The sequence below is a fragment of the Pongo abelii genome, chromosome X (assembly GCF_028885655.2).
Source record: "Pongo abelii isolate AG06213 chromosome X, NHGRI_mPonAbe1-v2.0_pri, whole genome shotgun sequence".
NCBI classification, from domain to species: Eukaryota; Metazoa; Chordata; class Mammalia; order Primates; family Hominidae; genus Pongo; species Pongo abelii.
The window spans coordinates 48959024-48976477 of NC_072008.2; the positions used below are offsets into that span (position 1 = coordinate 48959024).

At 53.4% G+C, this 17454-nt stretch overlaps 1 protein-coding gene across 6 annotated transcripts; it reads right to left on the bottom strand.

Annotated features, from left to right (window-relative positions):
- Positions 1-22: 22 nt before the first annotated feature.
- Positions 23-17389, bottom strand: SLC38A5 (solute carrier family 38 member 5). 6 transcript variants are annotated; one of them, XM_054544502.2, is made up of 18 exons: positions 17252-17389; positions 16503-16561; positions 10693-10799; positions 9231-9284; positions 9069-9144; positions 8303-8418; positions 8140-8213; positions 7570-7662; positions 7355-7433; positions 4353-4435; positions 3688-3746; positions 3462-3599; positions 3173-3252; positions 2447-2547; positions 2110-2225; positions 1197-1341; positions 1001-1104; positions 23-498 (listed from the first exon to the last, which is right to left on the bottom strand). In XM_054544502.2, exons 4-18 carry the CDS (start codon positions 9281-9283, stop codon positions 397-399), a joined length of 1419 nt encoding a protein of 472 aa, XP_054400477.1. In that variant the 5' UTR covers position 9284; positions 10693-10799; positions 16503-16561; positions 17252-17389; the 3' UTR covers positions 23-396. The 6 variants fall into 6 exon arrangements, with proteins under 6 accessions (XP_054400477.1, XP_024096871.1, XP_024096870.1 ...); XM_024241103.3 differs by having other exon boundaries at positions 17119-17385; XM_024241102.3 differs by lacking the exons at positions 10693-10799; positions 16503-16561; positions 17252-17389 and adding an exon at positions 9664-9730.
- Positions 17390-17454: the final 65 nt, after the last annotated feature.

Sequence of the window (17454 nt, forward strand, 5' to 3'; positions counted from 1 at the left end):
GATCAGAAGGCTGAGTCCAGAGTGGTAGCTGAACATCTTTATTTTTCCTCTTTAGCCCGAGGGTAATCCTGACACACAGCTTCAGCCAGGAGGAGGCAGAGAGGACTGGGCTGGGCAAAGGCTCCACCAGGACCTGGCCTCCTCCTCCTCCACCTCCTCCTCTTCTTCCTCCTCCTCCTCCCATGGGGTTGGGGTTGGGATTAGGGCCATGATCCAAGCTTGGCATCCCTGGGGAGGAGGGAAGTGGGCCAGTCTACAGCCTCTGCTGTCCCCCGCCTCTGACAACCACGTTCATGGGAACCAGCCACCTCCACATGCTGGGCAGGAGGGACCCTAGGGAGCGGCCCCGACCCCTCCATGTGCATGCGCACAGGGACCTGGGCCAGCAGGGCCTGATCAGTGTCCAGACATGCGGCTCTGGCCTGTGGCCCAGTTGGCAAACATAAAGCCTAGACTGACGGCCATGAAGAGGACTCCCAGGACTCCAAAGCACAGGGCCTGCGGGCCAGAGAGACAAGATGGGGCTGGTTGGGATTCCTCACCCAGTTGCCTTCTGAGAATGTTCCTCAAGTCTTCCACCTCCTTCAGAGAGTGCTCCATCCATTCCTGACCCTCCTCTGTGTGCCCTCTCCTTCCTTACAGCCAGCCCCTTTCTGCGAGTCCTTCCACCTTCCCAGGACCCATGAGAGAATACATTCCTCCATCCTCCTTCTTCAAAGTGCTTCCAACTCTCTTCCCAATAGTGCTCCTTCCATCTGTCTGGAGAATGCTCCCTCTATGCCAGCCTCTGTTTGAGTGCTCCCTGTCTTCCTGGACCCTGCTGGTGCTCTGTCTCCTCTGCCCCTTCCTAAGACAATCACCTTCATTCTTCCAGACCATTCTTTCAGATGCTCTCCCAGCCCCCTCCTATGCATGTCCCTTTCACCTCCAGCCATCCTGGAGTGAGCACTCCCTCCCTGGAGTGCTCCCTCTCTCCCTAGCTCTGCCCTGGAATGCTTACCTGGATCTTGGGCCAGGATAAGAAAGGCTCCACCTCAGAGGGTACGATGCGGAGGTAGAAGATGCTGGGGAGGATGAAGATGAGGCTGGGGGCTGAGGTGGACCCTGGAGAACAAGAAGGAGGGACAGGAGTCAACCTGACTTGGGGACAAGGCCCATATTAGATGGGGTATGGGACTGGGGTGAGGTTTACTGACCAATAACTCCAAAGATATCCCGGATGGTTGGCACACAGATGACAAGGACATTGACCAAAACAAGCAGGATCAGAGCTATGGCCACATGTCGTGGCCAGCTGAAGGCCTTGCCTGGGAAAAGCAGCTGCTGCAGGGCCCGGCGGATCTGTGGCCAGAGTAGGGTGGGACAGAAGTCAGGACCCAAGTACTGCCCCCCTTCCACGTGATCATCTGTCTTTAGCTCCACCCTCTGGCTGAGATCCCTGATTTCCCCTCCCTCTGACTATGGCTCCACCCTGCCTAACCCAACATCTGTGTCTCTGTGTACTGAACAGGCTTCCTGCCTCCATCCTCTGACAATCCACATCTCCTCCTTCTGTCTGAACACCCATCGGCACCTGCACCCACTGTCTGAAATCCTTGCCTCCTCCTCTAGCTGACCATCTTCGCCTTCTCCTTCTGTCTGACCATCCACCAATCCTTCCACCCTGTGTGAGCTCCCTGCCTCTCTCCATCTGACCTCTACCTTCCTCCTCTGTCTAATTAGTTCTGCCTCCCCATCTGGGAGCCTTGAGCCTCCTACACCCCATCACTTCAGCCTCCACCCTTTTTCTGTCCATCCCTGTTTCTTAATTCTACCCTCCAACTGACCCTTCCTGCCTCCCTCTTCTTTCTAGCCATCCATCTGTGCCTCCTCCCTCCAACTGACTACCCTGTCCCCTGACCCTCTCTCTTCTGCTATCTATGTCCTCCCCACTTCTGTTTATTGATTTTTGCCATCTCTGTCCATCTGAAAACGCTGCCCTTTCCTGTCTGTCCATCCTTGCCTCCTTCATCCATCCATCCACTCCTGTCTCCAGCCTCGACCCACACATCCATGCCTATGCCCTCTACCCATCCATCCATGTCCCTCTGAGCCATGGGCCCCACGCACAGGGAACAGCACGACTGGCACAGTGAGGGTCACCGCGAGCAGCACGGCCAGGCGCACGCAGAGGATGAGCGGGTCCTTCTGGCTGTACATGTGCAGCATCTCCGCCTTCACACTGCCTGGGCCATGAGACAGGGGGTACGGGATGCAGGATGTGGAGAGAGCACCAGGACCAATGCCCCAGAAACCCATACATACATGCACAGTGACAAAATCCACACAAGTGAGGCACACCTTCTGTTTGGAAACTGACAGGTCCGTGGTCACAGAAGGAAAGAGCTCAGAGGCTCCCGCCCCAGGCCTTCCCCCTCCCCCCAGCCCTAGCCCCAGCCCCACTCACTGTAGAAGGTGAGGTATCCAAAGGTTGCTGTGAGCCCATACATGCAGAACATGGCCCCAATGGACACGTTGGCCACGGCCTGCATCCTGCGCTTGGAGGGCCTGAGGTGTAGAGGTCGTGGAACTGTCATGCCCAGACCCTGGGACTTGCCCCAGGTCCCTCAGAGCCAGCCTCCACCCTCCAGAGTCTCCTTCTCCCAGACTTTCAGCTGGCACACATGGGGATACCCATCTCTGCCTCCCCTGTGACTAGCCAAAATCCCCTCTCTGACCATCCATATCTCCCCCCATATGACCGTCTCCCTCTCCCCTGCATTTGACTGCCACTGCCTCTTCCACCTGACTATCCATGCTGTCCCTCTGTCTGATCATCCACACATCTCCCATCATATCATCCCTGCCTCCGCCTCTGTCTGTCCATACCTCCCTATCCCCATATCACCAGCCATGCATATCACCCCCTCCATCTGATCATCTAATCTCTGCTTCCCAACTGTCCATCCACATTTGTGCTGGATATTAAAATAGGAGAATACTTAAGCCCCGATCAGCAAACAGTCACTACCCTGAGTGCCCCAACACCTCCTGGCCACCCCAAACCCCTCCCATGACACAACCTAGCTTCCACCAAGTGACAGTCCCAGGACTGCTGTAGGGAGTGTCAGACATTCTGGTTACCACCCCACTTGCTGGCCCATCATTCAGGCCCGCTTGCCTGCCCACTCACCGGCAGAGCTCCGTATAGATGGGCAGCACCTCAGGGTGGCAGACAAAAGCAAAAGCCATAATGGGCACTGTGTAGGACATCTAGGGGAATGCCCGAGTACATGGCATTAGAGCCCACAGGGGTCCATCCCCTTCTTCCCATCCCCCTCCCGCCCCGTAATCACCCTCCATATCAGATACATAGAAGCTCCCAATGTCCAATATCCGGCTCCACTCTGAGCAGGATGCACCGTATGACAGAACCAGAAGGCCTGAGTGTGATGCAATCTCCTACATGCCTGCACACACACCTGTGAGTCAACTGTGAACATCTGGGCCTCACAGCTGCTGTTGAGCCCTTGGCTGGGGAGTCCCACGGGAGCTTCACTCTCCATTGCTGTTTCATTGCGGCCTATAGCACAGCCAAGTTGGAACTTCTTGTAGATGACCTGAGGATGGGGGCAGCAGGGAAGCCAGGTCATGGGGGAGGCTATGTTCCAATGTCCCAAACTCTCTCCCTGCTTCTCTGTGACTCACCGAAACAAGGAAAAACAGCATGCAGGTCAGAGAGAGACCACTGGTATACCCCAGGTAGCCTAAGAGGGGCAAAACACAGAGTCTCAGAAATCAGCCAGGCGTGGTGGCTCACACCTATAATCCTAGCACTTTGGGAGGCCTAAGCGGGTGGATCACCTGAGGTCAGGAGTTCAAGACCAGCCTGGCCAACATGGCAAAGCCCCATCTCTACTAAAAATACAAAAATTAGCTGGGTGTGGTGGCGCTTACACCTGTAATCCCAGCTACTCGGGAGGCTGAGGCAGAAGAATCACTTGAACCCAGGAGGCAGAGGTTGCAGTGAGCCAAGACCACGCCATTGCACCACTCCAGCCCGGGTGACAGAGCGAGACTCGGTCTCAAAAAAACAACACAAAACAAAAAAATCAATGGACCCCTGTACAGTGAACTCCAAACACCTAGTCTGGCCTTCAAGGTCTACCCACCCCAGTTACCTTCGCATAAGCTTCTACTTCCACCCAGAAAAACCTCCCCTCCATAGAAAACTCCTACTAATCTGTTCAAGCCCACATCAAATAAGCTCTCTCCTAGTGTTCTTCAGCCCTTGAAAATGAATGGGGGTTTTCTCAGTCTGGCTTCTTCTGTCTAATCCCACTACCCAATGGCCAACCCAGGGAGCCTCTTACCCAAGTGTTTCATGAGGGCCAGGGGCAGGATGATTAACACACTGACAATGATGATGAGGAGGTTTCCCTTCAAGAACCAGTCCCTAGAGAGACAGGAAGACACAGTGCCTAGCTGCCAGCCAAAGGAAACTGTCAGGCAGACACTCACAGAAGACAGCTGGACAGGCAGCTTTCTGCCCTAAGTCAGGAGAGTTAAGCTGACAACCTCAGCTTGAGAAGTCATTCAGGTGGTTACAGTGACAAATGGCACAATAGGGTTGACAAAAACAGTCAAGCTGATTATGAGATTGTCAGATACTATTGGTGGGAGACAGCTAACACATACACAGCTGGACAAAACTTGCCATCAGACTTCGCAAGTGGATGCACAACCAGATGGCCAAACACCCCAAATCAGTCAGACTCAATGTAAAAATCAGTCCAGGCCAGGTGCGGTGGCTCATGCCTGTAATCCCAGCACTTTGGGAGGCTGAGGCGGGTGGATCACCTAAGGTCAGGAGTTTGAGACCAGACTGGCCAACATGGTGAAACCCTGTCTCTACTAAAAATACAAAACAAATTAGCCGGGTGTGGTGGGGAGCGCCTGTAGTCCCAGCTACTCAGGAGGCTAAGGCAGGAGAATGGCATGAACCTGGGAGGCGGAGCTTGCAGTGAGCCGAGATCACGCCACTGCACTCTAGCCTGGGCGACAGAGGGAGACTCCGTCTCAAAAAAATAAATAAATAAATAAATAATTAGCCAGGTATGGTAGCGCGTGCCTGTAATCCCCGCTACTCGAGAGGCTGAGGCAGGAGAATCACTTGAACCCAGGAGGCAGAGGTTGCAGTGAACCAAGATTGCGCCATTGCACTCCAGCCTGGGTGACAGATCAAGACACTCAAAAAAAAAAAAAAAAAAAGGAAGAGAGAAAGAAAAGAAAGAAGGAAGGGAGGAAGGAAAGAAAGAAAGAAAGAAAAGAGAAAATCAGTCCCACACAAGGTGCCAGACACAAAGAGAGTGAGTCATGATTGTGGTATGTCTGACAGGTAGAGCAACAGTCTGATGATCCAGTAGACAAGCCACGATGCAGAGTCCATCAAAAAGTCAGAAACACACACGCATGCTTGTTTGAACAGCTCAAGGTTTGTTGGATGCCTGAAAGTATGCCTGTGGACTGATTTGGCCACACAGCCAAAGAAAGACTGAAATAGAAACGAAATCATCCAGCTGGCCACACTGTTGGAACCAAGCTCTGAGAAAAGGTGGGATCTGTACAGATATTGGAGGAAGGTGACCAGGCAAGACAGTCAGTTAAGACAGAATCAGCTGAACAACTGCTCATGCATTCAAAACAACTTGATTGAATGCCTATGTTCTAGACATTCACATGGTCTCTTTCTATCTCATACACAGTTACACAGAAATAAACCAATGGGAGCTAACTACAATAATGAGACATCTCTGGTCACACTGTCAGCTATCTAGTGTTCTCAGAATCAAACCAAAAATCTAAAAGGATACACACAGAGAGTAAAGATCAAGCACTCAGTTAAAATTGTCAGACTGGCCAGGTGTGGTGGCTCACGCCTATAATCTCAGCACTTTGGGAGGCCAAGGCAAGCAGATCACCTGAGGTCAGGAGTTCAACACCAGCCTGGCCAACGTGGCGAAACCCCATCTCTACTAAAAATACAAAAATTAGCCGAGCATGGGAGCTGAGGCAGAAGGATGGCTTGAACCTGGGAGGTGGAGGTTGCAGTGAGCCAAGATGGCGCCACTGCACTCCAGCCTGGGCAACAGAGTAAGACTCCGCCTCAAAAAAATAAAATTAAAAAATTAGCCGAGCATGGTGGTACATGCCTGTAATCCCACCTACTCAGGAGGCTGAGGAAGGAGAATCGCTTGAACCTGGGAGGCAGAGGTTACAGTGAGCTGAGATCATGTCACTGCACTCCAGCCTGGGCGACAGAGTGAGACTCCGGCAAAAAAAAAAAAAAAAAAAAAAAAACCTGTCACACAGACCAGAGTCAGACTGACAAAACCAGAGACACATCTACACACCATGCAAAGCCCATGGGACCAGAGGCAGAGTTAGCCACTGGACACACAGAGCTGTTCATGAAACACACAGAGGCAGCTACACACGTGCAGCTGGAGCACAAGCACTGCAACACACTGTGCATACATACTAGCCCTGCTGGAGTCCCATCGTGCACATGCCCCCCACACATACCGAGCCAGCACAGTGGATCCAGACTCACACACAGTCAGCCAGATGCATAATCAGAACAGTCCAGCATATATGGTTGCAACCATAATACAGAGGGCACATAGCCACATTCAGGGATCACACACACACACACACACACACACACCAGAGAGAATTTGCCAGAACAGCCACCAAATCAAACACAGAGATGGAGTTGGCTGGACACGTACAGTCAGAGTGAGTCACACATAGTTGGTACCACAGCATACTACATGCACACAGACACACTGCTGGAGTCAACGATCACACACTTACAGCTAGACAGATTCAGCCAGATGAACCTAGAATCAAGCTCAAACAATCAGCTGGACAGGGGAAGTCAGAGTGACCGAGGGTAAGACACATATGGTTGGAATCCCAGTATACAGGACACAGCTGTAGTCAATCACAGAGCTAGCCCAAGAGAATCAGCCAGGACAGCAGACGCAGAGTCAAACCCACAGGCAGAGTCTGAGTCCATTGGCTATGTACATTCACACACACATGGTCAGCAGCAGAGTAAACCGGACGTAAAGAGTCAGCCTCCAGCCAGAAGCAGCCAGAATAAGTCACAAAATCAGCACACGGTCGACTGGACTCCTGTGGTCAGAGCAACAGGCACACAGAGGAATCAGTCTGACCCAAGTGGCCTGCCCAGCAGTCTCAAACTAGAACATCTGGAAGTCAGATGCACACACAGCGCTGAAGATACTGACTGGGCCTCACAGGCAGAGTCAAGGGGCTGCTGGCCAGCCAAGGGGTGTTGCTCACTCACCCCTCGGGGTCCATGTACAGGAAGGTGCCGATAACCAGGGGGAGCTCAGATTTGATGATGAACAGGTAACTGGACATGGCTGGTGCAGGTGGGGGAGGTGTAAGCAGAAGGATTCTCTTCATGCCCCCACCCCGTCTTCCCCAGCCCAGCCTGGGGAAGCCCACCTCACTCCGCCCTCTTCCCCCAAGCTGACCCCCACCTCCCAGAGTCCTCACCCCCAACATTGTGCAGACAGATGACTGCGGCCACCACTACCTTCCCCGCAGGCCCGAATGCCCTCTGTCCCAGCTGCTCATAGGCTCGGATGCCTAGCGGGGGGAGTCAGGAACAGGGTTGAAGGTCCAGGAGGCCAGGCCAGAGGTGCAGGCCAGAGGGCCCGGGAGCTGGGGAGTTGGGGCTTGGGGGAACCGGCTTTGACTGATGGAGGATGAAGGTGGGGGTTAAGCAGTTGGGCTTGAGTTTAGGGGCAGAGTCTGGGAGGTGGGATCTGAGGCCAGGGAAAAGGATGAGGGCTGGAGGTAAGAGTAGGGGTCTTGGAGCCATACTATGAACTGAGACCATGGTAGGAGCTGGGGAACCGGGGACGGAGGGGTGGGGGTTAGATGTAGAGTGTAGTGGTCTGGGGGTGGGTTCTGGGGTGCTGGGTCCAGGATCTGGGGTCTGCATTCAGGGAGCTGGGTCTGGGGTCTGGGGTCCAAGGTCTGTGTTGAGCTCTGGATGTGGCTCCAGAGTCTGGGGTCCAAAGAGGGTGGAGTGGGGACTGGGATCCAGGCTCTGGGTCTCACCTGCAATACCAGCACAGGTCAGCAGGAGGTGGATGGAGTAGGACGATAGAAGCGCAATGCACAGCAGCAGGGCCCTGCGGCAGGTGGCACAGCTCAGACCTGGCCCCAGGCCTCCCACCTGCCCCACAACACCCCCGGCACCGCAGGCCACCTATGGACTCACAGGAAGAAGATGACCCCCGTGTGGGCCATGGCATAGGCCAGCCCCAGGATGCCGCTGCCCATGATGGCATTGCTGAGGTTGAACACTGACATTCCAAACGATGTCTTCCCCTCGAACTGCACGCAAGGAGCAAAGCCCGGGCACACATTGGGACGGGGCACCGGGTAAGGAGACTAATGCCAGGGCCAGGGAAAGACTGGAGAAGAAGCTAGCGGGGTGGAGAGAAGCCAAGGAGAGACCGTTGGAGGAGGGAAGAGGCTAGCAGGGAAGAAGAGTTGAAGATGGAAGAGGCTGCGAATGGGGAGAGCTGGGAAGGGGGAAACTAGGACAAACTTTGGAGGGAGCAGCTGGAAGTGGAGAGGACCCGGGGAGGGTGAAGCAGCCACCAGAGGTAAAACAGCTGGGGAGGGGAGACGCTGCGGGTGGGGATAGGCTGAGGATGGGGAGTGCTGGAGGAGGAAGAACAGCTGGAGGAGGAAGAACAGCTGGAGGAGAAAGGCAGGCCGGGAGGGGAACAGACGGGGAGGGCAGTCACTGGGCCGAAGAGCGGGTGGGGAGAAGCAAGGCCAGGGAGAGCGCTGGAAAGGGCCTATCTGGGGAAGAGGAGTATCTGGAGAGGGGAGCGACCAAGTAGTGTGTAGCTGCGCTGGGGAGATAGCTGGGCAGGGGAACAGCAGGGAGGAGGAGGAGTGGGGAAGATGGAGCAGTGCGGGAGGAGATTAGCTGGGGAAGGTGCCACCGGGACAGATCCTGTGGGGCCACTCACATCCATGAACTGGACCGGCTTGCTCCCAGGAGCAGGACCACGACTGGGCAGGAAGCCCTCACGTTCTTGCCTGTAGCTGGATAGGGCAAGGAAATAGGGGCCGATAAGACGGTAACCCTGACCCCTGATCCCTGAGCCCACCTCCTTGGACCCCTGACTCACCCCACAGCATCCGAAGGGAGGACTCCATTCATCTTTGGATCCTGAAGTTCCATCCTGTGGGCAAAGAAATGGGGTGGGGGGATCAGAGATGGAACGAGCGTGCTTCAAAGTGAGGGGAGCTGAAGAAGGGGGGAGGGGAGTCCCATAGAGACCGATGGAAAGACGGAGAAAGAGATAAGTCAGGGGAGCAGGAACAGACAGGGATAGAAATGGAGGCAGGCTGACAGAGAAAGAGATGAGAGAGAGAGAAGAAAAAAAATCAGAGAAGGAGAGAAGCCAACAGTTAGTTACTCAGAGAGACACAGAGAGAGCCAGTGAGAGAGAAATAGTGGGGGAGAGAGAGACAGAAAGCTACAGAGAGAGCCGGACCCCAGCGCAGATGAGCCAACCACGTGGAGAAGGGATAGCCTCTCCTCCCAGACCCCAGACTCACGCTGTCTCTCTTGCCATCTGTGTCTTTCATTCCCCAGTCCCCCGCGCCGCCCCCCCTCCTTCCCTCCACCCTCACCGCGTGGCCAGGCGGCTCACTCCTTGCAGGGACACGTGTCGGCCTGGCTGCCCCACCCCTCCTAATGCCCTCACCCCCCTCCTTCCCGCCTGGGCCCCCAAGCCCGAGCCCAGAGCTAATGCAACCTGTTGAGTGAGCTAAGGGTTGGGGACAGACTCGGAGACCTCTGCCCCAGACGCTGCAAACTGCTCTCTGCCACGACTCTGAATATCCTCACTAGAAGCCAAAGACAAGTCCCTGAACCGAGCCCCTTCCCAGGGACAGAAATGACCCAGGGACTCCCATTTAACCCCGATTCTAGGGCCTAGAGGTCTTTTCCAGGGCCCCTAGCAAGTCTTAAACACTCATCTTCTGGCAGAAGTCAATTTGGAGACACTTCCAGACTTGAGAAACTTCCTGGGTGTGAGGTATGGGGTGTCTCAGGAACCTGGCCCGAGCCCTCATTTCCCCTCCGGAGGAAGAGCTATTTCTGAGACCTTCATCAAAGTCCCCCTCCCGTGGCCTAACGAGTTTCCTGGGGTGGGGGTGTCTCTGCAATCCCCACCCAAGCCTGGAGCCCCTGTCTTGTGGGTAGAGCGTCTCTGAAGAAACCGCAGCCCCATCCTGTGCTTACTCCTTGGGAAGGAGGTATCTCAGAAACCCCCATTCAAGGTCCCCATTAGAGCTCAAACTGGCTCAGGAAATCCTTTTCCCAAGTCCTGAATCCCGTTCCTGGGACAGGGAGGGTCTCAAGGAGTCCCATCCCCCACCACCAGCACCCTCCGGAGCCTCCCACCCACACCTGAATTCACTTCCTGGGATCAGGGTACCAAAAGGAACTCCCCACACACACGCCATTCCATTCCCCACTAGTGCTAAAATGTCTCCAAGGAATCCCGAGCCCCCTCCCAGGACCCCTACTCATATCTCAGGCCCCCAGGAACACCATCCCCACAGCCCACGCTCCCTCCTCACCTAACTGCTCCTCTCAGCTCCTGAAGTGGCCGCAACTCAGACTTGGGTTCGGGCACCCTCTCGGCTGCCTAGGCTCCTGCTCTGGCGCGGTACTTTTTTTTTTTTTCCTGAGAAGAAATGTTAATTTTAATTTCGTTTCCCTCCTTCTGGCCCTGGGCGGGGGAAGAGGTGGAGAAGGGGCGCCCCCTATCTGGACCCACTTGGAGGGAGACAGAGGTTTGTTTGTGTGTTGATGGTGGGGGAAATGGCCTGAAAGATTGAGGGTGTAGACCCACAGCTAGAGAGAGTGACAGGCAGACAGAGGGGATGGACTCACAGAGCAGACGGACAGCAGGATGGGATGGATGGCAGAAAAAGGTGCAGAGAGGAGACAGAGAGAGAGTAGGAGAACCGAAGTTACAAAGAAAGCAGGCATGAGAAACAGCACAGGAACAGACAGACCACAGAAGGGACAGAAAGACAGATGGGCAGGAGGAGGGGATGCTAGGAGAGCTTGGTAGACAGGCAGAGACAGGGAGAAAGGGACACACAGGCAGACCCAGAAACAGACAGGTGGGTAGGGATAGGCTCGTGGAAACACCTGCAGAAAGGCAACAGGCAATTGGGCTCAGTCATAGACAGGAGACACAGGCTGGCAAAGAGGTGGGGGACAGAGCCAGACAGCTCCCCAAACAGAGGGTAGGACCAGACACACCAGCTCAGAGAGATGAAGGGGCAGAGGGAGTGGTTGAGGCGGAGAGACTCCTGGAGGGACAGAAGAAAAGAGGCAGAGAAAGGCAGATTCAGGCAGAGAGGCCTGGGGACAGCAGGGGAACAGGTGCAGGGGTAGTAGCCAGGCTATTCCAGGCAGACCTCAGGCAGACAGCCTAGTCACGAGAGGACCCTAGATCTTGGGGGCCCCCAGAGGGAGGCAGGGACGGCATCTGTGGCTGGGTGGGGAATGTGGACTGTGAACTCACACTGTCCGCAAACTGGGCGGGCACTGTAGTCCTGGACCCCACCCCAAGCGTGGGGTGGGGCTTGTCCAAGCCCTGAGAAGTCCCACTATCTGTCTGTCCGTCTGTCTTCTATGGGAGTCCGTCTGTTCACTCCCCTCCAGGCATATGACAGGCATGCCTGTCCCAGGCAAGGCACGTGTCCACTACAGGATGTCAGGCAGGGTGGACTTGGGATCTGGGATCACCTCGACTGGGCTGCTTGAAGCCCAGGTGGACAAGAGGCCTCTGTCTGGGCCCCTTGCCCGCCTGCCCACCCCCAACAGGGAACACAGAATTCCCGGAAAGGCCAGGAGCTGGCTGGGGCTTCAAAGCTGGCCTAGATGCCCTCACCCCACCCACAGTTGGAGGAGGACAAGGGATGGGGCGTTTACTTCCCCACAGCGGGAGAGAGACTCCTGCACACTCAGGAATCACAGCTACACAACAGGACCCATCACAGCCCCATCAAGGGACTCAGATACGGGGGCCAACTCGCCATCACTCACAGAGGTGCACAAAGACTCACAGCCACACAAGAGAATAAAGACTGATAGACATGAACACAAACAGACTCACCACTGCACGTTAAGAGCACAAGCTCATGGGACAGTCACAAATGTGGCCACACAGAGTGACGATAGTCTTACAGCTATCAATACCCACAGGCTCAGAGCCGCTCACAGAGAGCACAGACTAACACAGGGATAGGCTTGTGCCGATTTCCAGACACTCTAGACTCCTGAACATCATCGCCCATGGACCCACAGCCAAGCCAAAGACAATCAACAGGCAAATCACACACACAGATTCACAGCCACACACAGAGCACACAGACGATTACACACAGCTGATGACATTGTTCATGGGTCCTGGGTCTTTCCCACACACATGATCCAGGTTCAGATGGCCCTGGATCTGAACCTGAATCCAGGTTCAGACGACCCTGGAGGCAAACTTCCAGGTTCAAGCCCTAAAATGATATCTCTGTGTATGTGAACTTGAATGTGCACTTGTGACCACATGTAACCACATACAGCTCCAGTCACAGAGAGAGGCACTCATAGGCTGACATGATTTTTGTACAAACAGAAAAGCCTTAGTCTCCTTCTCTCTCTCTTTCTTTCTCTCTTCTCTCTCTCTGTCTCACACACACACACACACACACACAACTGCATTTCAGCAAATGGCTGCACACAGCCGTGTACACACACAGCTAGTCACAAATCTAGTCAGAAAAGAAACACACAGGGAAAGCATATACCTGCACACAAACACAAAGCACAGGAATGCAGAGTACGCTTACTATCGTTGCAAAGAAAAAATCCAGAAACCACAGTGAAAGCTACACAAGGAAGAAACAAGAGAACCAGATAGTACTCATACCATGGCACCAGAAGAAACACCCGGAGGGCACACATACCTGCAGCCACTTGCTAAGAAGAGACACAAATACAGCAGCAGACACACAAAGAAAGATACGTGCGCACAGATACACATTTAGGAGGGACAAGTACTCTGACACACTTGTCACCCACAACCATTACAAAGGAGACAAACACCCAAGCAACACACACACACACAACAACATATAGATGAAATGCACCGACAGACAGTACCAATGCACACAGTTGCCAAAAAAAAAAAGCATGAATTGGGCTGGGTGCAGTGGCTCACGCCTGTAATCCCAGCACTTTGGGAGGCCAAGGTGGGTGAATCACGAGGTCAGTAGTTCGAGACCAGCCTGGCCAGTGTGGCGAAACCCCATCTCTACTAAAAATACAAAAAAAATTAGCTGGGCGTGGTGGCGGGTGCCTGTAATCCCAGCTACTCGGGAGGCTGAGGCAAGAGAATTGCTTGAACCTGGAAGGCAGAGGTTGCAGTGAGCCAAGATCGTGCCACTGCACTCCAGCCCAAGTGACAGAGTGAGACTCCATCTCAAAAAAAAAAAAAAGCACAAGTTGGGCAGGCGGCCATAGACAGAACGCAGCACCAGGCAAGTTACATAGGAAGACGCAGGCACAGCTCACATACGTGTGGCTGTGGCTGAGAACGGGCAGGTGAGATACACTCAGCATATTCACACACACGTGCACATACACACGTACACACACTCCTGCCCAGCCTCCTCCAGCCTCTGTCTCCTTTCCTATCTACTCTGATTTCTCTCTCCCCTCATACCCCTCCCCCACCCAGAGCCATTACACATCTGTGCTACCGGCTGGCCAGGGAAAGATACACCTGTCACCAGAGGCTTTGACCCAGATGGCTAAAGGTCGGGGGGTGGGGGGATGCAGGTATCCATATTTCAAGTCTGAAGTATCCCATCCAAATAACTAGCATACTTTATTTGAATTAAAAAAAAAAAAAGACAACCCCCCCCCCCCACATCCATTCGCCACCTCCCTGCCACAGCCTCCTGCTCTGATCGCTCCCCTTCCCTCCCAGGGCCTGCCCTTACTGGCCTTCCAACATGGACCAACACAGGGCTACCAGGCACACAGCAGGTGCTCAACAAAGGCCACTTATCTAATGTCGTATTATTATCATTACTTTTATTTCTGCCAAAGGAACTCTTCTACGGGAGAGATGAACTTCCATCCAGCTCTGAGAACCCCACAGCTCTGCTAAGTTTCAGGGCACTGCAGATAGCAGGTGCTCAACATAAGCCGGTATGGCAGCGGGAAAACAAAGGGAAAGTGTGATCTGGCTGCGTAGAGGAACCTGCTTTAGAAGGAACAGATGTCTTTAAGCAGGACCAAGGCCTTGAGGCTGTGCCAGGGATAAGAACACTTTGTTAGTTCATCAAAGTAGGGCTCCTTCTCAGGGTCATTTAAGGTTTCTGTTGGTTCAGTAAAGCAGACCCTTGTGTGACACATGGGAGTCCCGTGAAATCTGTTAAAAGTCACTCTGGGTTATCGTCAGTTCTAAGGAGACCTTTGATGAAAACAGCTCACTGCCCGGTAGCATCCAGGGGAGGGAGGGACACAGTGAAGCAGTTAACAGCAAAAGCTTTCTCAGCTCTGCCACTTATTAGCTGTGTGGCTAAACAAGCAAATTCCTAAACCTCACTGAGTCTCAGCTTCCTCAAGGGCCTAATAACGCCTAACTCTTTGGGCTATTGAGACAATTGAATTAATTAACACAGGCAGAGCACTTAAGACAATGCTTTACACATAGTTATTGCTCAATACATATTTGTGGGAGGAATTAGTGATTTCTTCTCTGCGAAAGCAAAGTCCCACTTGCTTGGCTGCATATGGGATTCCGATCTGTCCTTTCATGCAGGCTCCCCACGGAGTAACTCTTTCCAGTCACTTCCTTTCCTCAAAGCAGCCCCTGGGCAGCAAAGTCCTAGTCCCCTACCCCTGGGCCACCCCCCTCGTTCCCTCACACTGCTAAGATGCCCCCTCCGGGAAAGAGCTGGCCTGGCAGCTCCCCCTTCCTTGACCCCTCCAGGAGGCCAAGGGAAGGACACCTTTACACTCAGTGGGGTGCCGGGTGGGAGCTGCAGGCCGACACCCTACTTCGGGAAGAGCCTGGGGAGTTCAGAGCCTGGCTCCTGTCCCCCAAACCCCCGGCCCTGCTGGAGGAAGCAAGTTTCTTTGCTAAAAGTTAAACATCCTCTTCGTGAGCGACAAGAAAACAGGACGTGGGAAGCGTCCCACAGGGTGAACATGGGCCCCCAATGCCTGGCACCCCCTCCTCTCTTGTGGAGCGGAGGCCTGGTGGCTCAAACCCTTCCTTTCTCACACTCGCTCGCCTCTGCAGGGGAGTCATGTTCCCACAGTCCCACAATGCCCTTGAGTTCTGCTGACAAAGCTCTGGCTTCTTCCCTAGTTCTCAGAGTCTCTACGCCTCCATCCAGGGCTCCATAGAAATGCAGGATGCACCACTGGGGAAAAAATTAAGGAACGAAGCAACAAAAGGATGAATTCAACCAACATTTATTGAACATCAACTGTGCACCACCCCTGTTCCAGGCACTGGGAGGCAGCAGTGAACATGACAGAACAGGAATCCCTGCCTAGTGAAGCTCGTGTGCTAAGGAATCAATCAATCTGTTCTTTTTTTTTTTTTTTCTTGAGACAGGGTCTCACTCTGTCACCCAAGCTAGAGTGCAGTAGCACGATGTCGGCTCACTGCAACCTCTGCCTCCCAGGTTCAAGTGATCCTCCCACCCTGGCCTCCTGAGTAGCTGGGACTAGAGGTGCGCATCACCACACCCAGCTAATTTTTGTATTTTTAGTAGAGACGGGGTTGCACTATGTTGGCCAGGCTGGTCTCCAACTCCTGACCTCAAGTGATCCACCCGCCTCGCCCTCCCAAAATTCTGGGATTATAGGCGTGAGCCACTGCATCCAGCCCTTTTATATTTTAAAGAGACATGGGTTCTCGCTATGTTGCCCAGACTAGATTCAAACCCCTGGGCTCCAGGGATCCTCCCACCTCACCCTCTGGAGTAGCTGGGACTAAAGGCGCATGCCACCGCCCCTGGCTAATACTCATATTTATGTTGTCAGGATTAAAATGAATGAACAAAGGGAAGGACATGCTGGAGCCAACTTGTACAGGTTGGGAGGAGCTGTTCAATTTTCAGGAATTTTGCAAACTGGTTGTTAAACAGCTGGTTTAACAACTGGTTTTGTTTGTTTGTTGAGACAGGGTCTCACTCTGTCACCCACAGTGGAGTGCAGTGGCACGATAAACCTCACTGCAGCCTTGACCTCCCAGGCTCATGCAATCCTCCCACCTCAGCCTCCCAAGTAACTGGAACTACTCGCGCACACCACCACGCCCGGCTATTTTTATTATTTGTAGAGAGGGGGATCTCACCATATTGCCCAGGCTGGTCTTGAAGTCCTGGACTCAAGCGATCCTTCCACCTCAGCCTCCTAAAGTTAAACAGCTATGGTTAAAAATGAAATGATATAAACTTACTCAAAACTCGTAACTTCCTAATTTTACCACATTCCACTATTCTCTATGCTCTTGAGGTCATTTACCCCCATTTTATCTGTATGGTAAAAATAATACATGATAGTGCACTACTGCATCTCTTTTGAACTCCCTGTTCAGTGACCACAGGTCGGTACCTTGAAATCTAACAAGAAGATTGTACCTAAGCCACGGAAATTGGTAAATGCTAGAAACCAGCCTCCCTTCCCCCCACCCCTCCCCGCCACCACCCCCGCCCCAGCCAGTGGTTAACCATTTACCAGCACACCACTGAGGGCATTTAGAGCTTAGCACATGGTAAACACTACGATAAACGTTTTCATTATTTTTCCGTTTGTCCACTGGGTCAGGATATATAGTCTTTTTTTGTGTCTGGGTTGGAATTTAAAATATTTGAAGATCACAGAATTACAAAAGGCCAGAGAGTGACTAAGCTACACCTATTTAACCCTCCCAATAATGCTGTTAAGTCTATACTATTGATTATCCCCACTTTCCAGACAGGGAAACTGAAGTTCTGAGGCGGTAAAACTCAGGCAGCGCCTTCCGTTAGCTGTAGTGCGATCTGAAATTGCAGCCGAGCAGCCTCCGCGCGCTCGCGCACTTCAAGAACGCATTTTCCTTACTGTCACGTTTATGCCCCGAGTGGTAATTTCGCTTCCCGGCACGCGAAAAATGAATGGGCGCCACCGTGCGCGTGGCATCTTGGGAAATGTAGTTTAGAGGCTCAGTAACAAACACGGTCCAAGAAGGGAGGGGCGGGGGAGCAAATCGATCTTGGCCTCGGAATAAAAAGAACAAAGAATCGCTGGTAGCTTGCGCGTCGCGT